This window comes from Triturus cristatus, chromosome 4_2 (assembly GCF_964204655.1).
Source record: "Triturus cristatus chromosome 4_2, aTriCri1.1, whole genome shotgun sequence".
NCBI lineage: Eukaryota > Metazoa > Chordata > Amphibia > Caudata > Salamandridae > Triturus > Triturus cristatus.
In genome coordinates, this window is record NC_140586.1 from 363,125,364 (window position 1) to 363,152,345 (window position 26,982).

A 26,982-nucleotide genomic window follows, 5' to 3' on the forward strand; every position below is an offset into this window, starting at 1 on the left:
AGGATTTCCGGGGTAGATGGCAAGCCCCGGGCCTTTCGCGATCAGCTGAGGAGCTCCTTTCTAAAGCCTGGGCGGATAGCACCATTAAACGATCCAAATCTGCGTGGGGCAGATGGTCCCGTTGGTGTTTGCGACGGGGTTTCGATCCCGTGGTCACGGATGTGGTCCACGTTGTAAACTTTCTGGCGCATTTGGCTTCTAATGGCTTGGCATATAGGTCCATTAACACTTTCAGGTCAGCCATTTCCTCGGGTCACGTCCCGGTTGGTGGCTCGGCGGTGGGCGAACACCCTTTGATCTGCAGGCTCCTTCGGGGCATTCGACTTTCCCTACCTCCAGAACCGCAGTATTCGGCCCTGTGGGATGTTAATCAGGTGTTAAATCTCTTCCTGTCTTGGCAACCAAATAGGTTTCTATCCCGTAAGGAGTTATCGGCGAAGCTGGCAATGCTGCTCTGCTTGATCTCTTGTCGTAGAGTGTCGGATGTGCGCGCACTCGATATCTCGGGTCGCATGTTCACTCCGGATGGAGTGACGTTTACCCTTTCTCGCCGGACAAAGTGCAATACAAGAGTTGTCTCTTACCCGGCCTTCGCGGATTCTCCAAAGCTCTGTGTGGTCAGTTGCCTCAAGGCCTACGAGGAGATGACGGAGGAGTATCGTCCTCCGGGGGAGCGTCAGCTGCTCATCGCGCTCCGGAAACCCTTTAAGGCTGTTTCCTCCCCAACCAATGCCCGTTGGGTGATGCAAGAGGCGGGTATTAGCCTCCGGCATTTTGGGGCGCATTCCGCGAGAGGGGCTATGGCCTCGAAGGCGTTTGGTCTGGGTGCCCGCTTGGAGGATATCCTCAATGCGGCGGACTGGTCCTCGGATTCCACCTTCAAAAAGTTTTACTTCAAGCCAATTCTCAATATGGCTCAACTGGTTGTGGGCAAGCTTTAAACAAGCATAATCCTCGCCTCCAGTCCTGACATAGAATGAAAATTTTCCTAGCTATCGTAACGGAAAGTTTCAATTCTATTAAGGACTCGGAGGCGAGGATTATCCCGCCCGGTGTTCTCAGAGGAAACCCCTCCCCGTATTGCAGTAAGTAAATTCTTTCCTTCATGTTTATGCCGAAGGAAGTAGTGCTTGATGATTTGTTCTAACTACCTTTACATTGGTTTTCTTTACTGGTTTGCTACCTAGGGTGGTGTTTTCCCCTTGGTAATACTGCCTTGTTTGTTGCAGGTTTGGGTACCCACAAACAGGACTCCTGAAGTTGAGTGCTGGGCTGTCTTCGCGCTCCGAAAGAGGAGATCTGGACACTAACAAGGGACTATCAGTAACTGGAGAGACTCTGATTGGACATTTTTCTCTCTTTTGATTGGTTGATTGGTTGTTGACACAATGTTGTTGACTACTTTTTTCCCCTTATGGTTCATGGGAAATGTAGTCAATCATTTTCTCGAACATAAACACAAGGCTGAAGATCTGAAATGGTTAGTGCTCGAACAACCTTACATCCCTCCACATATAAGCGATATTACATGTTTTCTCTTTAAGAGAGAACAGAGATGGGTTTATAAACTCAAGTGATACACAGGGATTGAATGACGAAATACCATGGACAGCATTGTAGGTCTTCTGTAGAGTTTGAACATCTCAGCAAGATGACATTTTGTTATAAGCCAGTACCACATGGTGTGCACTTTTAAAAGTGCAAAAGGAAAGGAGAAAGAAATCACATTAACAAGTGACCAATAGTAGGAGATTGTAAGCACCTCAGATAGGGTCAATACTGTCAAAGACATCTTTAGTACTATTATTCTTTTTGCAGGCCTTCTCTCGATTTTGTTTCAATAAACTTGGTGGCCTAATATGAAGATGTCGTTATAAGAGATTGCTTTTTTACGTTAGCATTGTTTATTTGCCCCTGGTTAAATAGACTACAACTTCCAGGATGCCTCAGCGCGTTACTGGGAGATGTTTGGTCTAAGTGAGCGGGTGTATTTATACAATGTTCCATGAGCGCTGGTGTTACCCGCTTGCTCATGTTCCTTTAGTGAAAGGGACCATAATTACTTTGACACCGCGGCTTAGGCACGTAGCTGTAATGCAAGAGCTTCATGCGAGTAAATGTGAACTCTCCCGTAAGAAAGAAACTAAAACTCCCATGATGCCTCGGGACCGGCGCGCAGCTCTGACGCAGGAGTTATGCGCTAGTAAGCCTGTTTATTTAAACCATTACTACACACGCATCGGCGCCTCCCCTTCCTGCTCTGTTAAGGATCGAGGTACAAACGGACAGGTTACTCCACTGTATAGATCTATAGGCATCGAGTATTATTTTGTGTTACCTCCTTACGTGTTGTTAACTCTCCACTATTTTACAATGTCAGACGACATACGGGTCTGTTAAATGATTAGGGTGACCTCCCACTAATAATCAGAGACAGATATCTAGACCATTCCTATTGTCACTGCGTTGCGGTGGCCTGTCTTTATAAAGAAACCACTTAGCAGCTGCTGCGTCCTGTATTGGCAATGACAATGTCGTAGTAAATAGCACTTGCTTTATTGAGCTTGCTTTAGTGAACATGTGTTCACAACTACACGGCTGATGCCTTTTTCATACGATATTATCAGACATACAATCATGGTTCGATATTACGAATACCTTATCGTGAGCCTTTGAAGTCGAGTGTCTTCTGGCTACGTGCTCTTAGAAATGCCTTGCATTTACAAATGAATGAGGCAGTGATTTTGGGCTGCATCATTAAAACTTTTTAAACTTTCCCCACTTCCCTCTTTGTTTGGATGTTTGGCAAAAAATGTGCACGTTTTGTCTGATTGATTTTAAGACATATGTGTGGTTTTTCCAACAAGCTATATACCCGTTTATTTTTACTTAGAGCGGGGCCTCATTTCTCTGAGCGGATGCCAGGTGAGGTGAGGAGCGCCCCCGTATACTGACGGGTAAGCGTTTTGCTTTCGTTTCTTTGTGGGTTGCTTCATTGTACACTGTAAATTACATAGTTGTACTAAGAGTTGCTAAAGAACCCTTTATACATAGCTATAAATGATGAAGCAGGTTGATGTATTACAATTGGCACTTAATGTCTTTCTCTACTTTTAGGAAATGGACGAACACTCCTGAAAAAGTCAAAAAGAGTGCTGAATGATATAATCCGCAACCCAAGTAGGTTGTATAATTTCCATTCACTGTGTTTTTTTCACTTTTGGGGATTACACACAAACATATAGCAGTAGCAAAAGTTCTTAGGTCCTGACGAAAGCCTGATTACCACATAATCTAGAAGCTGAAACATGTAGACCTCCTTTACTAGCAGGAGTTGAGCAGTTATTTTTTCAAAACAGCTCCTGCACTGGTTTTATTTCGTCACTCGAACAGAACCAATATAGTACTATATCTGTTTCAGTAGATGATTTAAATTTCACTTTTTCATTGCACTGCTTCCCTCACCACCACTAACAAATAAACCACATCTTTAAGAACTACGGTAGATACTACATCTTAAACCGTGAGTAAGGTTCTAGTTGCCCATTCATGCTGTCGCCCTGTTTCTTCTGGGGGGCACAGTAAGGGCTATTGGATCCCAGATGATGTGGGTTGCTACCCAGGTGGCTGATGGGATTCAATTTCACTAGTAGAAGTATTCACTTGCTTTATGAATTTTCTAGCTTTGACCCTAGGTTTCCTATTTGTAGTTATAAAGTACTGTGTGCGCTACATCAATCATCTAGGAGGGACACTGTCAAGGACCTTGTCCGACCTAGTTCGGACCCTGTGGGAGTACTGTTTGTCCAACCAAATATCTTTGTCGGCGGAGCATCTCCTGGGGAGCTCCAATCAGATGGCAGACTGGCACTCTCGCCACTGGAGGGACTCCAGCCTTTGGAAGCTGGATCCCCAGGTCTTCCGGCTGATCCAGGACAGATGGGGTCCATTTTCCATAGAGCTCTTTGCATCCCGGCTGGACTGCCAGCTCGACAGGTATTGCAGTTGGAGGCCAGATCCTCATGCGTCAGACATGGATGCCTTTCTCCAGGACTGGAGCCAGGAACAGTCCTATGCCTTCCCCCGTTCGCCATGATCACAAGGCTGACAGCTCAGGTGCGCAGGCAAGGAGCAGAGGTAGTAGTGATCACGTCAATTTGGAGATCACAAGCTTGGTTTCCAGCAATGATGGAACTTTCCTGGGATTTTCCAATCCCTCTACCCTGGTTTCCCGATCTCCTCAGGGATCCCCAGATCAATCCTCACCTGCTGGTCCTAGCGGGATCTCTCCGCCTCATGGCCTGGAGGGTCACGGGCGTAGTTGGAAGGTTCCAGGCCTTTCAGCAGAAGCTTTCTCCCTACGCGCTAAGGCCTGGGCAGACAATACCAATAAGCAATACGGCTCCGCCTGGTCAAGATGGTTGGGTTGGTGTCTCCAATTCCAGATTGATCCCTTCGGGCCGAACATTGTCCAGGTGGTGAATTTTCTGGTGGACCTAGCATCTCAGGGTTTCGCAGATCGGTCTATTAACACCTACAGATCGGCAATTTCGGCAGACCACCTCCCAGTGGATCGACACCAAGTTGGTGAGCATCCGCTAGTAAGGAAGCTGATGCGGGGTATCAGGCTCTCAGTTCCTCCTGAACCCAGATACACGTCTCTATGGGATGTTAACAAAGTTCTTCTCCTGTTTCAATCTTGGCCCTCTAATAAGTATCTTTCCAGGAAACAGTTGTCGGCAAAATTAGCAATGTTGCTTTGTCTGTTATCTTGTCGCAGTGTTTCGGATGTCCGATCTCTGGAGGCTAATAATGTATGCAAGTGGGAATGTTCACTTGCCCCTTCCCGCACTGCTAGGGGTGCAAAACTATGTTTGCTGGTTTAAACAATGAAAAAAACAAATGTAACAATATTCAGGATTGACTTTTTCACACAAATTGTCACAATACCAAATTCTTTTTATTACGGATACCTTTCCGTAATTGTCATATCATTAACGTGTGCAAAATCATGCTCAAACCTATTACACATGATGTATGCATAAGAACAACAAAGTTAATATTGTATACATGAAATTAACAGCGATCCAAAAATCTTGATAGTTGATTTCCCAATGTATTTCGGGATTGTGAAATCCCTTCGTCAGGGTAACTAAAAATAAAGCATGAATTCCAAATTACAATGTGCTTTGAAAATGTCAACGTTAGACATACAAGGAGGACATAGTGTTTAAATTAATTGTCATTCAGTGTGCGTTCTAGGCAACATATCCCAAATTTGCATCATTGTGTCTGCATAAAAACTCGTGCTGATTGAAGCAAGCCTTCACCAGTGCACATATTACCAAACTGTTTGCAGCTGCCAATAAACCTGAAATCAACCTCACGAAAAATAAAAATAAAAATCACGAACTCACGTATTTCCAAATTTGTCTGGTGCCCAGTATGGGGAAATATGAAGGCGGAAAAATGAATACTCATGAGCACGAGTCTACATGAATCACTGTAAACATGCTGAAACAATGTGATCACTGTGGTGAATACCTGGCTCTTCAACGAAAACGTACGGAATTAAGGGCTTCACAGTGGTACTCCAATTCAGTATCACGTGAAGATGAATACTGCAAAACAAGATCATGATCTTAGGACTTGCCGCAAGCGACTTATACTGATTGTGTACAAATATGGCTTCTGAACTACTTACAACCACAAATGGAACAAGTTGCTGTTTACCTTTAAAAATCTGACAGTGCCGACTCCAGTCTACACCAAAAAACCGGTCTCAGGCTTCTATCAGATGGTCCACCTGTCAGTGTTACCCCCGTAAGAGAAAAGCCATATCTCAAGCTTCTTCGAACGGATGCACCCGAACCTGGAAACGTACAGTGGCAATCTACAGAACATAATGCTGACATTAGATGGCTGCCGGCTTCACTGATATACTCAGACCTATGAAAACAGTGTGAAACACCACCCAGTTTACCTGCATCAACGCGCATTAGCTCCTACGTGAAACACACTCCTGCCGCCGTCGAATGACATATCCGAAAGCATGCGACCATTTAAATCGACGTACGGTAACCACAATGAACAAGCATTTGCAATGCAATAGGTCTCGCATTAGGAAAGTGTGAGCAGTTGGCATTGCTATTAATAATGCAATACTAGCTATTGGCATTGTAAATGATAATGGCATGACTTTATGTGTTTGTTTTATAAAATAGATTAAAAAGGCATTGTCCTGAACAATGGCAATATCTTAAAATTTAGCAAAAGCGAGAACTATTGCATTGCAAATGCTTGTACCATCCATGTATATGACATGTAATGCCTCCTAGAATTGCTTGCTGTATTTTGTTGCCTCGTTTCATGTTTTCCACAACAAGCAATATGGCTAGGGAGAGGTTTTCAAAGGGAAACATCTCCCCCTTCATCTCACTTTTTGTCAGTCAGATCAAAGCAGCCTCGCATTGGAATGCCCGATTCCCTCCTCCCGTTGCGGAAGATCCTGGCGCAGCCATTTGCCTGGGGACACAGAAAGAGGTCTTTCCTCGCTCCTAATTAACGGAGTAATTATCACATTACTGAGATAACAAAGAGCCTGGGCTTTTGTTGAATCTTTCCCAGATCTAGCAGGCTTTTTTAGGCAGAGAAAGACAATATGCAACCTAAAGTGGCGCTGGATAAATGTAAAATAAGCGGCCAGTGGTGGATCTGGAGCAGAGATATAGAAGAGAGGGGAAGTGAGAGCGGTCAACCTCGAAGCCGGGAAACCGGGTTGAAGTCTCGGCAGGGACGCTTATCCTGTGAGTCTGGGCAAATCACTTAATCTCCCGGTGCCTAACCAAATGAATGTAATCGTCTGCAACGCAACTAGTACTCATGTAAAGCGCTCTGCTACCTCCGGGTCAAATTCACGCGATATAAAACTCCAAAATAAAAAATATATATATCTATACTTGTTATCATTGATTATGCTTATTGTTACTTTGGTATGTTTCTGAAGTAATGACTGGGACAAAGACATGTGATGGTAAGGTAATGGCCTGATTAATTACCAGCAATATTCATCGCTCTGAGTCTCATCTGAGTCATTACAGCCCACTCTCCCTCCCTTGACATTCATGGTCTTCATTTAGGATTGTTATGGTACAAGGATGCAGTGAAAGTAAGCTTTTTATGACACCCAGCTGTGTGGGTGGGATTTTATTTTTACCATATCCGGTTGGTTACTTTCTCAGATAGGTGGGATAACCCCATAAGTAATAATTGGGACGAGTGGGGATTACGAGTAACATACCACCATATTTCCATAACTTGATTTCTGTGAACCGCTAAGGCCCCGGTGCCACTGAACCAGTTGCGCTATTAATGACTATGCCCCTGCATGATACTAAAAGCATATAATTTGTTTCTGGACGAAAAATCGTGACAAGCTAAAACTCACCCTGGTAGACAAGCCCATCCCAGTGAAAAGTTCTCTCGCAGAGACAGCCCTCGGAAGGGAAGGAGGGATGGACAAGGATCCTGTTTGGAGTGGGCGGGGTAGTGCTGGGAAGAGGACGGTAACCACATTTACCATAGGGATTTATGTAACTAAGGCTTAGGGCCTGGTGCGAAAGGGACACTGCCAGCAAAACACCCTCAGGCTGGGAAGGACGTCAGAGACCCTCGCGGTCAATGGCCGGCAGAGAGGAGGGCACATGTGTTTAGGACTAGTTTCACAGCATACTAAAGGGACGATAAAGGAGGGTTCCGCATTTCACAGAATAGGTGCCACATGCTTGTTTTTTTCTTTTGGGGGGGGGGGGTGGTTTAGGAGCAAATAGCAGTTACGTCTTGGGATGGGTGGTGACGTATGAGCGCTCACCTGAGGGTTCGAGGGTGTCTTGGTGGGAAGTTGAGAAGAAGCAGCAGCGCTTGCTGTCGGATCGGAGGAAGGGAAAAAGAAGTTGAATACGACGAGTCGCCATTTTTAAAGTAAGAGCGCGCGTGGTGCGCTGCAATAAAACACTAAAAGCGCCCGCCATTGTTGAAGCCGGCGTCCCGAGTGCTGTGTGGGGCAGGATGTAAAATAAGTGTACGGCATTGTAAAGCGAGCATGGCACACTGCAAATTAAAAATAAATAAATCGATAACTGGAAAAAAAAACACTTGGGTGTGCTGTGCGGCCGGTCCCACGAGTGGGGGGCGTGGCTCTGCAGGAGGTAAGCGAAGCCCCCAGGTCGGCGTAGCTGCCTCGCAGTGCCTGGAATGTGTGGAGCAGCGCGTGTTTTCTCAGGGGTATTTCAGCTGTTTTGGGTGATTCCTTGCCGTGTACGGGTAGGAGCTCAAAGAACGGGGGTTGGGGGTCGTTCAGAGGGGCGAGCCCGCCCATCCAACTGTTAGTTTATAAATTCTGAACTTGAAGGGGCTGTGGAAATGCGCTGAGCCCCTTCATTTGAGATACAGTATTTGAGGAGCGCATGCATATGGTTGCGTTTACCTGGAATTCACAGAGAGGCGGCAGTTCCCTCCCTGCCCGTGAAGAGCTAAACTGAAGTGAGGCCTGTAACTGAACTATTACACATGTTTACGGAACCACGTCTTCTTGGCCTTGCATGTTTCCTACATGGCCTAGTGCTATATTTAAGTCTGCGGACTTTAGGCAGTGCTGTTTTCTTAATATAGCGCTTTTTCTACCAGGATTTTGACATTTTCCCAAGCGCTCCCATTTGTGACATATGAAAGAGCTTAGGAAAAGGCATAGAAAGTGAGGGGCTCCGGTTCGTAATTAAGTCGAAATTAACTCCGTCATTTTTATCCCTACATGTTAATCCATGCTTTAAATGGTCCTGTGCTGTCAAGCTCCGAGTACCTCACATGGACATTGCCTGCTCTTGTCAGCAGTGACGTGGCTCTCATGCTCTGAGCGGGGTGTGTTTGTATCCTTGGTGCGCGGCGCTGCTGCCTTCCGTTCACAGTTTGATAACCGGAGGAAAACTTCGCTATTGTTGAACTGCAGCCGACATCTCAGAGCCGCCTATTTTCACAGCTGCCAACCTATTGAAGAAACGCGTTTATTGAAGGCGTTGAAGGCACAGAAGCACGTTGGGTCGGCCACAAGGGAATATCTTGTTTATTATTGGAGCCTGCTTTGCCGCATATCAGCATGAATGAGTCTTCGAAGTATCCTGAATAATGTAGTTTTATAATGTAAAGTTTTACTAGAGGAAGTATTTCTCACTACGATACAATTGCCAATCACGTCTTATAATGACTATCTTGCATCACAGTGTGGTAAGTATTAACTGATGTCATATCATTGGCAATCTCTTGCCGAAACAAGACAAGCCCGGCGGAGCGTGGCGCGCGCGCGCTTGGGGGCGGAAGCGCATTCCAGGTGGGGGAGCGGACCCTTTGAAGTGCTCCCAAAAGGCGGATTGCATGGCGGCACGATGCGCGTGATTGTGCGCGTGCTAGCCATGCAATCCGCTTTTTGGGAGCACTTTTCAAACCCGCTCTCTATAGTCTCGCTTTGCGATCGCTTACGCGATAGCAAGGTCGAGACCTAATAAAGCAAAGATGGGTCAGATGAAAGGGCCTTAACCCCTTCAGCGCTGCGCGGATTCCCCCGCGGTGCTGAAGGGTTCTAGCGCGGGCGTGGTCATGACGGAACGGTTCCGTCATGAGCACAGCTCAACCGATGCTCATGACGGAACGGTTCCGTCATGAGCATCGAAGGGGTTAAGTCTTTTGTGTGTGAGTCGACAAATGCTGTGCGGGCGGGGTGCACGGGGGATCTTTGGTGCTGCCTGGCTAAGGCGCGCAGCGGTATTACAAGGAGGGGGACAGCGGGTGGGAAAGGGGGAGGAAAACCCGGGAATGCGAGAGAGAGGGAGGTGCGAGTGCACAAACATCGGGAACGCAAGCTGGAGGCCTGAAAAGCCACTGTTTGCACTTCCAAAACTCGCTTACTACAAGTCTCGCCAGAGCAGTGCTAAAGCGCTGGCTCAGGCGAGACCTAAAAATTGACTGATAAACAGTATGAATCCCTATGCACGGTGGCCATCTTAGAATGGTTAAACCGAATACCACGATCAGAGACAATCCCGTTCTCAAGTAAAATCTAGCGAAACCCGATGCAACTGTCTCGGAATCTGTAACAAGCGAAATGCAATGATCACAGCATAATCTCTTTTATTCCTCAACAAGCATGACGCATAGAGCCCGATAATTCGATCGATGAAATGCTCGTGACGAAGTGCCAAAACCTTCTTAATCCTTCAACCTAACACCATGAAAGTGTACAATGTTCCGATTTAATGGGTGCGAACAACCGCCATGACGAATGTTCGCTAAAAGGTCATAAGGTGCATGTGAACACTATGAAAAAAATTATCTCACCGAAAGTTTTGTGTCAGAAAATAATGTACACCCACATGTAATTAAAGAGACATCAATATTGACAATATAACAATGACGAAATTGGTAAATGATCAGTGTTGACAGCAATATAATGATACATGTTGTAGTGAAAAACAAATAATGTACACACAAAAAGTGTGTGCGTAAAAATAATATAAACAGACACTAATAATAATGATGAACGGTTACGTATAAAAAGCATGCCATATCAAGCTTATCATTCAAACCGAATGGTATCATGGTGTGCAAAAACTTGATCCACAATATTTCCCTCTGTGATAACCATTTGACGTTATCTCGATCTGGAATTAATTTGATTTTCTCCAGTACCAAAAATTTGAGTTGGGGTATATGGTGATTGAATTCTGCCCAGTGTACTGCTAAACTCGAATTGGGATTTTTGTTGTGTATACGGCTTTTGTGCTCTGTGATTCAAACCTTAATCTTTCTCTCAGTTTTCCCTACATACAACTTTCCGCAAGGACAATTAATACAATAGATGAAAAACATAGTGTTGCAATCTGACTGGTCACGTAGTGTGATGAATTTACCAGTTTGGGGATGTGAAATAGTGGAACCTGTGATGATGTTATTGCAATGCACGCAGTTTAGGCATTTCCTAGTGACAAAACCAACAGCTGGCATACTGCTATGAAACGGTTTCTAGTTATAAGTTCCTTTAAGTTCCTGCTCCTGTTGTAAGCAAATAAGGATTTGCTATTGAACAAACCTTTGAAATCAGTTTCGCATTGGAGCAGTTCCCAGCGATGTAGCAAGATCTTTTTGAACTGTGAAGATTTTGTGGAAAATTTAGAAACAAAAACCATTCTTTCCTGCTTAGTTTTGGGTTTAGTTTGCAACAACTCTTCTCTAGTTAGACTGGAAGTTCTTGACTCAGCTGCTTCAAATACTGTTAACGGATATCCACGTTCCAGAAATCTCTTCTTTTGTCAAGCCAAAGTGCTTGTTCGGATGATGAAATGCTTTTTGCTCTTAACAGTTGTGAATATGGTCAATTCTGCAGTAAAGTCTTTGGATGGAAACTGGTTATCAACAGAGAATTCTTGCGATCAGTGGGTTTACGATACATGGATGTTTCGAATTTGGCTTGTTCATTAGTGATCAAATCATCCAAGAATGAAATTTGATGTGTATCTATTTGATGCGTGAATTGAATCCGGGATTTTTTTTTTTATTTAGTTGAAGTATCTTACTCAATAATTCTTCCGTAGTGTTTGACCAGATCAAAACAATGTCATCAATGAAACGCCTGTAGACTAACAGGTTCTGTTGCCAACCCAGATTAGTTAAAATGTGGTCATTTTCAAATTTTGCCATGTAAGTATTGGCATACACTGGGGCTCCAGAAAACCCCATTGAAGTCCCACTAATTGGTAGAAAATATTCTTCATTCCATCTGTAGAAAGAATGTTGTAAACAGAATTGCATTAGTTCCAGAATAAACACAATATTTGCTGGTACAGAAGTTTGTTGAAGTAATGCCCATCCGCAGGCCTCCATTCCTTCAGCTAGTATTATTGAAGAGTACAACGCAGTCACGTCAATTGTGCACATAATCACATTAGTCATGTCCATAATTTTGGTTTATTTTAGCAGTTGCAAAAAATGTGTAGTGTCTCTAATGTACGTTGTCCATCCTTGAACAAAGGGTTGTAGAAATTCATCTATGTACTTTCCTAGTGGCTCAAATATAAGCCACTAACGATCGGTCTAAATGGGGGATTAGTCAAGTTTTTGTGAACTTTAGGAAGCATATATAACTTCGGACATCTCGGATGAGTTGTCAGTAGAAATTTGAAAGTATTATTGTTTATCCACTCAATTTCCAAGGGTTCTTCAGGATATCTTCCAATGTTTTTCTGATTTCATTAGATGGGTCCTGTGTGAGTTTCAAGTAAGTCTGATGACTCACATGTTCAAGTATTTTCGTCTCATAAAAAATAGTGTCCATAATGACAAGTGCTCCTCCCTTGTCAGCTGTTTGGAAGGTTAAAGAACTGTCATTTGCCAACTCGTATTTAATGCGTTGTTCATGTCTGTTGAGGCTGGTTTTAGTTTTAGACCTGAATTTCAATTTGTTTAAATCTTGCTTAACCAAAGTTTCGAATGCATACAGTATTTTATGAGACACGGGAGACATGAAAGTGCTTGGAGATTTAAACTTTTGATATTCTTGTGTCTCCATATTTTCTGCTTATAAATTGCTGTCAGGCCAAGTGGGCACTATGTTTAGATTAGATTAGATTAAAATACTTATAAAGCGCATAGCTTCCTCGGCAAAGAGGCGTCCCAGCGCTGAAGCAAGACTAGGCAGGTGATAGGATCAAGGGGTTAGACCTGAGAGAAGAGCAAAGTCTTCACAAGACGTCTGAAGGTCTGATGGTCGGGGTTACTGAGGATGTGTAGGGGAAGAGAATTCCAAAGAGCGGAGGCTGGACGTCTAAAAGAGCGGCCACTTGATCTAATTCTAAGTATACGAGGGATACGTGCAAGACACTGGTTCGCCGAACGCAGTGCACGTGATGGGGTGTACAGAGTGCACAGATCGCCTAGAATGTCTGGGGCGATTCCTGTCAGTATCTTGTGCGTGATGCAAAGCGTCTTAAAGCGAACACGCTGTTCGATGGGTAGCTAGTGTAGGCGACGGAGGAGATTAGAGGCATGGCGGAACTTAGGGAAGGCAAAGATGGCACGTGCTGCCACGTTTTGGACCCGCTGCAATCTATTAAGCACGGATTTATTAGAGCCGAGAAAAAGCACGTTGCAGTAGTCCAGGCGGGCCAGGATAGAGGCTTGAATAATCAGCTGGCGTGTTTGGGCATCAAAAAGACCCAAAATTGGTCTGAGGCCACGCAGTAGTCCGAAGCACTTCCTGGCCACTGATTTGGCATGCATTTCAAGATTAGGATCTTTATCAAGTATAAAGCCCAAGTTCTTACCACGGGTTTAGGGTCAGGGGGGTCACCAAGTGCCAGAGGCCACCATTCATTCGTCCAGAGATGGGGTTCTCTGCCAACCAGGAGGATCTCAGATTTGGTGGAGTTCAATTGCAGACAGTTAGCTGTCATCCATTCTGTTATAGAAGAGATATCTTCTTTAAATTTTATTTTGTCTTGGTTGGGATTATTGAACAAGGCGATCACCAGTTGGGTGTCGTCAGCGTATGACACCAGGGAGATTCCTCGAGCTTTGGCCATCCGTGCCAAAGGGCTCATATATATATATATTGAAGAGCGTAGGGCTCAATGAAGAGTCCTGGGGAAACCCACAGCGGAGAGGATGGACATGGGAGGAGAAAGGGGGAGCGGTCACTTGGAATGTCCAGTCGGCCAAGGAGGAGAAAAACCACGATAAAGCTTTATTACTAATTCCTACCACCTCCAAACGGAGGAGAAGGATTTCGTGGGAGACTGTCAAATGCCGCGTTTAGATCCAGCAGCACCAGTTCTGATGTACTGCCGGCATCTAGCACAGATTTGAGTTGTTCTACCACAGCCAATAGAGCCGACTCAGTACTGTACCGTGGTCGGAAACTGTTCTGTGAATTGCTGAACAAATGGCGTAATCATAAATTCCTCATGAATTTTAACACGCACACTTCTGTTTCAAATTTATTGCTGAAGTTTGTAGGTACAAAAGAAGTCCCTTTGTTGAGAACTTGCAATTGTTGAGTATTCAGTGTTTGGATGAAATGTTGATAACTAAGTTGTTTTGGTCTTGCTCCTGAGATTTTGACTTCTGGTTTCTCTGGGTTCAATAAATTTTTTTGAACCACCTAGATCTGGTGGTCTGCCTGTCGTTGGTCCCTTCTCTAGATCCCTGGACGTAACCGGTAGTCTTCACCCCTGATGGGGTAACCTTTCTCATTTCACACAGAACAAAAAGTGGTTCTAGATTTGTTTCCTATCCGCCTTTGAGACAATCCCCTAGGTTGTGTGTGGTTTGCATTATTAAAGCATATGAGTCTATGACTGAAGAGCTCCATCCACATGGGATGCCCTCACAAAACTCCACAAAGCAGTTTCGTCCCCTATGATTGCCAGATGGGTCAGGTGGGTCATGCAAGAAGCTGGAATTGACACCTCCAGAATTGGGGCCCACTCGGTGTGAGGGGCTATGGCTTCTAAAGCTTTCTGTCTTTGTGCTCGCCAAGAGGTTATCCTCAAAGCAGCAGATTGGTCGAATGATTCCCCCTTTAAGACCTTCCATTTTAAACCACTTCCCTCTCTGGAAAGTGTGGTGGTGGATAAGGTTTGAACTAGCCAAATCCTCGCCTCCGTGTCCTGCCATAGAATGAAAAATGTCCTAGCTGACGTAAAGGAATGTTTCAATTCTATTAAGGACACGAAGGCCAGGATTAGCCCAGCCTTTTAAATGTTTTCGCAAATAACATTTCTTCCCTCCCATTACAGAGGACGTTTGAGTTTGGGGAGGTTTTTGGTCAATAGTGACGTACACTCAGATCAGCTGTGGTATATTAATTATTGTTCTATGAGGTTGTGTTCTTATGCTGCATTCGGACGTTATGATGTCGACATGTTTTGTATTCGGTTATACATTTGTACGGTTCGGTGGCAATAATGTGCTGCTAATTTCTTGTCTCCAGGGGCAGAGTCCAATAAACAGGGGTAATCAATTTGGAGGACTGCAGCCATCGCAGGAAGAAAGAGGAGGCTTGAGAGGCTTCAAGGGACATTAAACGGCGGGCTGGATCCTGATTGGTGGACTTGATATGGTTTTTCTTCCCTATGTTTCATGGGAAATGTAGTTTTATTCATGTTTGGCCTTATGAAATGGCTGCTGGAGCTTGATTATTTGTATTAAAGCGAAGGAAGAAAAGTCTAATCCTCGCCTCCGTGTCCTTAATAGAATTGAAACTTTCCTTTACGTTAGCTAGGAGATTTTTCAGTATCCACTTCAGTTTCTTTTTTGTGGAAGTCACATGCAGACTTACAATGTTACTTATCTGACTATGAAAAATGTCAGATGGCGTCTTGTGGAATTAGGGTGCTTTATTTTGGACACAAGGCGCCGGGGTGTGAGATTTAATAAAATATCTACTTGTCCATGGGACAGGTTGCTTCATAAATCTACTTGTCCTGTAACAAAATCCACTTTTCCCTTTGGATCCATGTAGGGTGGCAACAAATGATGGCAGTAATCTCATTATATAAGAGTGTTAATAATAGCACTCTGATTATGCCAGAGATCATACCATAGTAGGGTTTGAATACTAGTAACTCCCTTATTTTGACACCTTTCCACATCTACATACTGGGGCTGGAGGTAATTGCAAGCAATAGTTCCCCATGGTTGGAAAGCCCTTTTGAGTTTATGCAAACCTACTAACTTGCATGTTTTATGGGCTTTCATCAGCTTGCCTCTAATATTTTTCCATACAGCAAAATGTTGAAAATTTACTCCTGACAAAGTCAGAAGTAAAACCTCTTCTAGGGTTGGGGAAAAAGAAGTGGTTGATGAGAAAAACTTGTTAACACTCAACAGATTTTCGCATGATCATATCTACATAGGCATATTGGCCCGTTCTAAAATGCAGTTCACAAATATTTTCTAGGAGTACGATTTCCTGGCCTACTTCTGTAAATTCTTGCGAATTCATGAATACCATGCACTAATGCAAGAACATATTCCATGGGTGCACTTTAGTGACTTTCTATAAGAATTGGGTGCCTATTTAGGTCTGACGTTAACCAACACCTTTTGTTTTTATTAAAGTTCTCTCTCTCGCTCTATGTACCAGTTGACTTCACTGTGAGTGACAACATTCTGCTCTTTCATAAGTAGCATATTGACATGCAAAGTAGTTTTGTTCAATGCCAAGAACTACTGTGGCAATGTGTGTTTTTTTAGACCAAAAATATGTTTTGCTTCTGCCACTGTTTGTTATAACGATGAGGGCCCGGCAGCATCCACAACAATAAAGTTTTACAAAAACCATGTCAACACAATACACACACTGACGACACCAAAAGGCTGACCAACAATGTCATATTTATTGGGTTTTCCAATGCTTGTTTATTTTCAGGTTTCATATAATTTTGTTGAAAATGGTTACACTGACTTTCCTTTATCAATATTTTTGGGAAATGCTAGTAATGCATCAACACATTTTACTAAATGATGCTTCAAAGAAACGGTACCTACAATTTCACCGTAGTGTAGCTAAACACTTTTTTCCTAGTTACATTTTTGTAATGAACATTTTATTTTGAAAGCAAAGAATCATCATTCTTGCTTTCAAGCTTTTGCATATATTAGCATCGAATCATAGAGCATCCTGGAAGTATTATACATAGCTTCATATTGTTAAACTTTTCAAAAGCATGTACACATTTGTATACTGAAACCACCGTCAGTAGTGCAGTCTGAACTTACAACATTTCCTTTGAGCGCTCACCCTAATAATAAAGGCTGTTTATTAATGGACCATAAATTCAAGTTCGAACAGCATTAACATATGGACACAAATATTACCTTAACTGCAGACAATGCTCGTCCCTCATACATAATGTGGCACTGTAATCTGGCCACAAAAGGACAAAATAAACATGAAGACGTGTTGTCCTTGATCCCAAACAATATGTCCTGGGCGTCGGGCTATAGGAATTCCACACCCTTGAAGGCATCTTCCAGACTTTTTGTGAATGCTAGTTCAATAGAATGTTAGGACTCCTGTGGTTGAAGCTCTTTTACAGTAGAAGACTCTTGAGGAATGGGTTCCCTTTAGGTTAATGTTCACTTGCCATTGGGACCCTACAAAATTCTCTCTTCTTAATCTGCTCCTCCATGACCTTCATTGGCTGCCACTCTCTGTGAGAACCTATTTCAAAATGTTTTGCTTGACCCTGAAAGAGATCCATCTGGACTAATTAATCTCTTAGCTATCCAAATTAGTCTCCATTTCTGATGGACAAAACGTTCTCAGAAGCCACAGCTCGATGTACTGAGATTAAAAACCTAATTTGCTCTAAAACATTCTCTCACAAATGCTTGTATAAAGACTTAGATCTCCAAAGGAATAGATATAAGAACAAAACCCACCCTCCTGCCATTCAGACCCACCTACCTCTTCTGCAATGCAATCATTTTGGAATGGAAACCACTATCTGTATCAAGTTTGCTGCTGTTGTTGGAAATACTTCCTCTAGGCGCTCAACATTAGGTTTCTCTTATCCAAAGGAGCCTAAACACATACAAATACAACAAGCATTGGCAGAGCCAATAGGTCTCGCTTTTGGAACCTTATAAGTATTTAGTTATGCAGCACAATATCCTTACTGCAACAACATTAACTGTTGCATGGCTAAACACTTATAAGGTCCCAAAGGCGAGACCTATTGGCTATGCCAATGCTTGTTCTGTATTGTCTTGGGAGGGTCTGGACATTGACAAAAACACCTACCTTCCTAGACCCAGCACATACTTTAAGTCCACCACATTCCTTTTTTTAAATGCAAAACCACCTTTTTAAGGCCTAATTTTAGCGACTTCTCTGTACTTACTCGGTGCTGTCATCTGCCGGTTTAAGCTGTTCAAAGTGATTGGCAAGGTATAGGGCAGCCCCTCTCTGAGCGCGGCTGTGTTTTATCCTCTCATAAAAGGAGATGTAGTAAGTGTGGCCCGTAATCCGGGCTCCAGTTTCAAAGGGGCATCCACCAGCCAAGCAGCGTCATCGTTCCAAACCCGGACAGGCGGGAGGGAGAGAGGGAGGCGTGCGCGCGAGAGAGAGAGGCATAGTGTGCGAGGAGAGAAATTACCAAATGTAGGGCCAGGGAGAAAGGAGTGAAGTTTGAGGGATGAAAAAATACGGATCAGGGGTTGGTGGGTACGAGGGGTGAGAAAGTGTAGAGTGAAATGAGAAGGGCAAGATGTGGTAGTGGGGAAGAAAGAAGATTGAAGTGGCGGAAGGGGAATAGGGAGGCGGTAATAGTGAAAGGGAAAATAGCACATGGGGAGGGACGGGTGTGGAGGTTAGGGAAATAGGGAAAGTTGCGGAAATCAAAGAGGTCACAGAGGGAAGTAGACATGAGGGTGGTGGAAAGGAGATAGAGAGGAAGGGAAAGAGGGAAGATGGACGGAGATTGGAGAGGGTGAAATCAGAGGGAGAGGAGAAAGAAAAGTGGAAACATGGGAAGAGGGTTGGGGCAAAATTAGAAAGAGGGAAGGTGAGAGATTGGAGAAAGATACAAAGGAAGAGAAAGAAAAAGGGATGAAAATGAGACAAGAGCAGAGCAATGGGTCGCCTAGAGTAAGGAGACAAAAACAAAAAACAGAGGAGACAGAACAGTAGAAACGAGAGACTAATGTTTCTGCACTGCCCTGCATTTATTATGTCCCCACCTTTTGGGAGGAAAATTAGGACTTCATAAGAAAACCTGTAAAGCCAATAGTCTACCTTATTCTTGGTGAAATAGCCAAAGCATTCTAGATATGTCTCTGCATGTCCCAAGAAGAGACAAGACATACAAAACAACCGTACTCAACAGTAAACACCCTTTATGCATCACTTCTTGCACCCCATTTAATGAAGTTGGCAATACTTGTTTGACCTGTAATCATGCAAATTAGGTATTTTTATAGTATTGTTAGAAAGGAAGTGAAACTAAGTAAGCGGTGGAAAAGGGGCGTGCAAGAGGAGGATAATATGGGAGTGACCAAGAGCGTGAGAGAGAGAGAAATATATTCTAGGATAGCTGAGTGGACTAATGCGATTACCGGGGACACTTGCCTGGAACTTGTAGACTCGAACTAGTGTCACATCTTTCTGACGTCAAAGAATTGAGTACCAGAGTTGGGTAACACAGACACCTGTTTGGCGCGCCTGGAGACAAGTGGGAGTCTGCAATGCGCTATATCAAAGGTCGCTATCAGCTGTCCAAGAGTCAGACTTATTTATTTTTGTGTGCGCGTCTATCCCATGAAGGGATTGTGGGTCTGAAAGCAGACACACTGGAAGTAAGGAAGAAGGAGGTGCTGCAGCCCCCACCCCTATAAAACCTCAATGAAGTTCAGATGTAAAATCAACAATGAAAACACCTTAATGTTTTTGGCCCTGAAGCACATTTACTAAGTGTTCAACTACAAAATGTTTCACGTCAGGCAACTTCGTTTAATAAAGTGCTGCTAATCAATATAAACATCAGCAGCATTGTAAGTACAGTCAAGGCGCTTAACTTAAGTCAGGAGATGTCAGTGTACAGCACCTCTCTCGAAAAACTAAAAATAAAAGCAAACAAGCGCAGTACCTTTGAAGCGGCGCCAGCCACGCTCAGTGTCAAAGTAAAACAAGTGCGCGCGGAAAGTAAAAAAAAAAAAAAAAAGGTGCGCAGGCTGCAGCGGGCGAGAGAGGAGGAGGAGGGGTACACCCGCAAGTGGTGCGCGCGCGCTGGGGAGAGGGAGAGCTCTTTTTCCAAGCACATACTCGTGCTTGAGGCACGCCATTGCGCACTCCCGCAAGCTGTATGCCGCCACAAGCACGAGTATGTGCTTGGAAAAAGAGCTGCACGACGGCTAAAGGTCTCCTATGCAGTGCATGCGCACTGCGTAAGCGAGACCTAAAAAGGGCTAAATACCTTGCAAGCTCATGAGCAATCAGCCCTGAAAATCCTACAAGAGTAGTCCTTTCTAAACAAAAAGCCGTGGAAAAAAGGGTTATGGCAGAAAAGGGTATTAAAAATATGTTTCAACCCGAGAGAAGAGTGGAAGTCTATACAAGGGCGTTGTAAGAGGGTAACCCGCAATCAAGACTCAAATTGATACATTCTAAATGTGTTCATAGAGACTATGTTACTCCAAGTCGCATGCATAGGATGGGCCCTGCTAAACCAGATGCTTGCCAGAAATGCAGACATAATGTTGGAACGTATATATACACATGTGGTGGGAATGCAAAGGGATACAGGAGCTTCCGAAGGATGTCATTAAAGCTTTGCAGAATTTTACAGAATTGCCTTTACATTGTTCTATTCAAGTAGGTTTACTGGGATAATATCACATACTAAAATGATGAAACCGGTTGTGAAAATGGTTGAATTGGGGCTGGCAATTGCAAATAAATGCATAGCAAAAGACTGGATAACATCCAAAACACCTAAACTTGAAAGTTGGCTGTGTGATTACATGCGATGGTTGATGGCAGAATGTGGAGTACGACGCAAATTAATTCGGGCTGAGCAAAATCAGGATGGTAGGATGACCTGGGAATTGGCGGAGAGACAGCTTCAGCAACTCATAGATGATGCTACACAGACATCTGAAGATGTGACAATTGCTCTTTGAACTCTGTGCTTTGGCCCAGGACATCCTCGCGTGCCTCCATTCCTTTCGGCAAAAAGAAATTATTATGGCAGCCACCTGAGACAAGGCAAATATCCAGTTCAAAGGCCTACAAGTGGGCCTCTACCAGGACACCTCCCAACTAATGCTCCAACAGCGCAGACCACTGCGCCCTGTCACCACATTCCTACGGGACCAAGACATCCGCTACAGGTGGGGCCATCCCTTTAAACTTCTCTTTGTATGGAATAAAGAAACACATGCAGTGTGGTCCCTACAAGAAGCACAGTCAGTTCTGGGAGTTGACTTTGTGGCCGGCGGTTCGGAGGATCAACCTCCAGGAGATGAGGGGTCTGAGCAAGCATTGAGATCGAGAAGAGAACGGCGCACAGGAAAGGACGCACGCTCACGACCCCCTGAGAAGGAGCGTCAGAGGGAGTGAGAGGCCCTCATCAAACAGCTGCAGGCCAGGGAGAGGGGGGGGGGGGGGGGGGAGGGAACAAGCAACAAAATGACCGTGCCCCAACAATGACTGCCTGACCGTTGCTGCCGGCGGATGACGGGACGAAGCATGAGAGTGGCCCCCATGGGCGGAGCCCACCTCAAACCGACTAAGACAGGATGGTGCTGCACTGTCACAGGCCGAATAGACCCTTGCGCCACGCGCTACAGGTGCCCAAGTGCGGGCAGTTCCACTGTCGATGCCTCATTCCAAGATCACTTTCCTCCGTTATTCTCTGACCTTTCGCTATCTCTTGCGCATCTTTGACGCAACCCCCTCACCCCCCCAATTAGGAACTGAGAATTCATAGGCAATTCGTGGCTGCATACGAAGCGAGAGACCTATTGGCCTTGCCATGATCCTGAAAGGGATTTCTGGATACACACTACAAGGGGTTAGTCCAAAGGATTAGGTAATACACTAAAAGATGGGACAAGGTGAGGGAAGGACCTGCTACCAATAAGGGACCAATACAGCTAGAGGTAGGCCCTATTCACCGTATGTGCACAGTGCAGGGAGGGACGGTCACTTTGTTGGAATAGGGCTGGGATCTCCTCACTTGGCGGGGCCCGATAACACCCAACACCAGGGTGACACCAGGTGGAAATGGTTGCTAGCTGTCGGGGGGGGGAGCCCCAGCTTGACATACACACACCCACAGTATCCCATTGGAGCCTCTTAGCATTTCAATAGTGAGCCTCAGCGCCCAAGGCCTTAATTCACCAGTAAAGCGGCGAGCACTAATGACATACCTTAGGGACACCCGCTGGGATATATGCTTTTTGAAGGAAACTCACTTGAAACGTGCGGACTGGAAGCGCCTCCGGTCACGCTGGTTCGATCGCCAATTCTTTTCACCTATGTCAGGGAAGAAAGCAGGGGTAGCAGTCTTATTCGCAACACACTTCTCTAGAATATATTAAATGTTCAGGCAGTTGTCCTAAGGAGGTTACTGGCAGTGAGGGTGGTCATGGGAGTTCACGGGCCAAATGATGGGCAAGAGACGTTTCTTCGGGACGCGGTAAGCTCGATCCTGGAAACCTCAGGCATAGGTGGAGATTACAACTTAGTAGAAGACTCTGCCTTGGAAAGAACCACACAGAGGACGGGTCACCCCTGGGCACTCTCGGCATCGATGCAACAGTGACAGGCGGGGTGGGACTGGTGGATGCTTGGCGACAGCGCAATCCTACAGCGCTAGACTACACCTTTTTCTCAGTGGCACATCAGACTTACGCTTGCCTGGACTTTTTCTTAACAACCCCACAAATTACCTTAGGGATAGTTGACACTACCATAGGTATATCATCGTTCTCAGACCCTTCCCCTATTAGCCTCTCTTGGAAGTTAGAGGGGGACTGTCAAAGATATAGGGTGTGGAGATTTAATCATAAACTGCTTACGTATTATGCTAATATTAAAGAGGTCCAAGAGGCCATACAAGCCTTTTGGGTACTAATGTTGATGGTCTCATGCATCCACATCTGCTGTGGGACCCTCTGAAAGCGGTCATTCGGGGACAATTTCTTGCAATAGCGGCCAAGCTGAACCGGGACAGGAAGGAAAAAAGAGAACAATTGGAGGACTGGGTCAAAGAAAAGGAGACAGTGCACCGCCGCTGTCCAGACACCCCACCAGCTTGCAAATGCTCGCAAACAGCTGAAAGCATTGGATTTTGATAGGGCCGTATACTACCTTCTGCGCACCAAGCAGCATTTTTACGACGGGGGGAATAAAGCCGGAAAACTACTGGCGTACCAAGTCCACTCCCAAATAATTAACAGCCGCATGGTAGAGATCGAAGCTCCTCATGGAGACACAGTGCAAGAGGGCAATCTAATAGCTGTTGAATTTGAAAAATTCTATACAGCCCTCTATACTGCGAATCATCTGGACGAGAAAGCAGCTGCGGCATAAATGGCTGAGGCACAAGTTGCCTCGCTCCCGGCCCGGTGGCGGACGCAGAAAAATTGTATGCAGACATTAGGCCAGATGAGGTGCTGAGAGCGATCCAGGGTCTTGCGTCAGGCAGAGCTCCTGGGGAGGATGGAAGTTCTATAAGACCTTCGCACCAAACTTGGTCCCTTTACTCACACGACTCTTCAACTCCTTCAGCAAAGAAGGAGCTATAGCTCCCTCCATGCGCATGGCCACAGCTGTGGTCCTACCAAAGCCGGGTAAGGACCCAAAGAAGTGTGCTTCGTACCGCCCCATTTCTCTGCTGAACGTAGACCTGAAAAGTTTCACCAGTATATTAGTGGCTCGTCTAGCAACACATGCAAGGGTTGATGGACCCGGACCATGCCGGATTCATACCGGAAAGCAGTTGTAGTGATGTCACCAGACGAGTGTGTCACTTCATCGACAAGACTCAGCGCTCCCAGAAGCAGACCCTGCTCTTATCAGTAGATGCCGAAAAAGCCTTTGAACCAGTCCAGTGGCCATACCTGCGCTTGGCCTTGGAAAGATTTGGCTTGGGGATGCGATTTTTACATTAAGTAAATAGCACATATAACACACCGGAGTCAAGAATTAGTGTGAATGGGGTAAAGTCCCAACCTTTTAAGATCTGGAGAGCCACCCGACAGGGGTCTCCCTTGTCACCCCTACTATTTGCTCTATATATGGAGCCCTTTGCAGAGCGTATCCATCAACGCGATGCAATCACTGGGATCTACATGGGGGACAGGGAACATAAACTTTCACTTTACGCAGATGATGTGGCGCTCTTCATCACTCAACCACCTATCTCTCTACCTCTCTACCTCCCCTCATGCAGGAATTCACGGAGTTCGGACAGTTTCGGACTTAAAGATCAACATACAAAAGACGCAAGCTCTTAGCCTAACCATTTCCAACACTGAACTAGGGCAGCTAAAAGCGGACTTCCCCTTTGGGTGGCTGAGTCGGGTGTCCCATATTTGGGCCTCCAGATATTCCCCACAGTTGATCGCACAACACACGAGAACTACGGCACCCTTCAGACAAATACTCGGGCAGAATTTGAACATTGGAGACAACTCACGCTGTCCTAGCTAAACAGGCTGGCCGCCGTAAAGATGACACTACTTCCCCGCATATTATACGTAATGCAGACTCTCCCGCTTGCAGCAGCCCCCCTCCCCCCATTCAGGTCCTGGCCAAACTGCAGCACCTACTGGAGGACTTTATTTGGGGTGGGAAGAAGGCCTGCATGGCCCATCAACAAACGTACTTTAAACAGGTTGGAGGGATGGGGGTCCTGCACTTGGTGCGGTACTACAAGATGACTGCATGGGATATGGTTCAGGTGACTCTGGGTCTCTCTACACCTATGTACTTTTTAGCTCCCTTCATAGGTCAACCGGAGTTCCCTCCGGCTCGCTCTGGACAGGGCTACCTCAAATGGCAAGAGGCCAATTGCAAAAGGGTGGGCGATCTTTTTGATAAGAACGGGATAATGGACTTTCTCCAGCTAACAGCTAGCTACAGCCTACCTAAGACAACGTACTAGCAGTACCTGGCCCTAAGGCATTGGGTCACACAGCCACAAATGAGCGTACATGCAAGCGGCCCTTTAATGAAATTTGAATAATGGTTTATAACTAGAAAATCAGACAAATGCCTGCTTTCAGATATATATGCATTGTTATTTGCACCCACACAGCAAAGTAAAGCCCCAGGGAGTGCGCGCGAGAATTCTCTCCAAAAGAATGGCAAGATATAGTACACATGGACAGAGCCTCCTCCGGCAGTACAGCAGGAAAGGAGATGTTCCTCAAAATAGCGCTTTACTGGCACTATACCCCAGACAGGGTGGCGCGCTGGAAGCCAGGGGGCAACGCTCACTGTTGGTGCCACTGTGGTCGGGTGGGTACTCTGACACATCTTCTGTGGCAATGCCCTAAGATACAGTCCTTCTGGGATTCCATACTACCTGATATAAATAATCCCTACAACACTGATCTGCCAAGACTCCCAAGCTACATACTACTTGGCCTCCCAAACGCCCTAACATACCCACTAGGATCATGCCAGGGAAGAGCTATTACGTTGACTTTGGGGGTAGCCATACAGGTGATACTGGCTAGATGGGTTACGGAGGGCGTTCTGACCAGGTTGGATTGGTTACATAAGCTGTGGGAGGTAATAGGAATGGAAAATATAACAGCTAGCATAACGTGCAGACTCCCACGCTTTGATAAAACCTGGGGATCCACACTAGAGCTCTTGTCAACCGAATTTAATGAACTCACCTGTCCTAAATACCTACGGGTGCTCGGACTCACCAGGGGTCTCTCTCAGGACCTAAAGACAAGCCACTCATCGGTAACCCAAGATATAAGAAGATGTACGCTAGCCACACACAATAAAAGCCAGCGATGGGTTCCTAATTCTCGCCCCTCTTTCCTTCTTCTTTGTTTTATAGTCTTAAAAAATTTTCTTTTTATGATGCTTCTCCACCGGCCAGTTGGATGTAGGCGGTGGTTATTGTTTTGAAAACCACAATAAAAAAAGATTTAAACCATAAACTCTGTGATTTAACATTTATACTGCGATGCCGCTTTAGTCAAGATTATTGCTTAATATTTGCACACATTATGATGTTATTGAATAATAGTGTTTGTTCATGAGATGCTTGTATAATTCGCTCTCATGATTTCATTGTAAGAGGAAGAGGATGGGAGAACTGTTAAATGTTATTTTTTGTTATGCTGTAAAACATAATACAAATATATTAAAAAAATATATATATATCTCAAGCACAGAAAAAAAACTCTTTACTATATACAGACAAAAAATTGGTGGCAAATGAAATAAACAGAGGCCGAGAATTTGGCCTCTCTATTCCTCACAGCAGAAACATGAAATAAGTTGTATTTCCTATATTTTTCATTTTTTAAATAGGCTTGTCCAGGCTTCTTAAACACAGATGATGAATGAATTTTCGATTTTGTTTTTACATCTATTTAGAGTTAAAAAAGAGAAAACATTTATTTGGATAAGCAACATTCAAATGCTTTCGAATTGTTTTAAGGTTTCTGTGAAACACACATTTTCAGGATGTTGGAGCTAATAACTATTCACAAATGTAATCAAGGTCCCACATGGTGGAACCTCCTTTTATGTCTACCTGTGTGCTGTTCAGTTAGAAACAATTAAATAGTTTACAAAATAATACACGATCACGACGAGTCCATAAATACTTTTGTACTTCAAGTGAATGTATTCTAGTAGAAGCAGCCTGATCTGTTATCAATTATTACTAGCTCCTGTTCAGTACACTTCAATTGCACAGGTCATCTTCCACAAAGCAATTCTAGTGCCACCAGAAAACATAGTATTATTACATACCTTTTAGAATAACGCTTCCATCACCAGTAGGACATATTTTGACCACATCAGGCATATCTAGCACCATGTCCATGGTGGAGCGGTAACCAAGTCCACGTGGTGGTAGATGGCTCCCTACTATCTCCTTATAATCCCGCTCCAACTGCTGCGGAGTCAGGCCACCTTTGGCAGGAATAAGCAGTGAGCGCACCTGCTTTTTGAGGTCTGCAATGATTTTCTCCTGATCAGACATGGCGGCAGCTCAAAAACAAGTTTTAGAGCAAAAATAAACCTGTTCAGGAGGAGAGAAGAAACAAAAGTGGGAGAAAGTTACATAAAGAGTGGGATAAAATTATACATTAAAAGAATAGTAAAAGAGACTGATTTACAAAATGTGTGTCCTCATGTAACGTAACTGGTGCTATGTAAAGCGCTCCGATACC

At 44.7% G+C, this 26,982-nt stretch overlaps 1 protein-coding gene across 9 annotated transcripts in view; it reads right to left on the minus strand.

Annotated features, from left to right (window-relative positions):
• TDRD5 (tudor domain containing 5) overlaps positions 1-26,982 on the minus strand; it is a 1,318,580-nt gene that overhangs the window by 1,142,679 nt on the left and 148,919 nt on the right. For all 9 annotated transcript variants that reach the window (XM_085601794.1, XM_085601799.1, XM_085601798.1 and 6 more), the window contains exon 2: positions 26,561-26,831. In XM_085601794.1, the coding sequence (XP_085457920.1) occupies positions 26,561-26,792 (232 nt within the window). In that variant the 5' untranslated portion in view covers positions 26,793-26,831. The remainder of the gene's footprint in view (positions 1-26,560; positions 26,832-26,982) is intronic.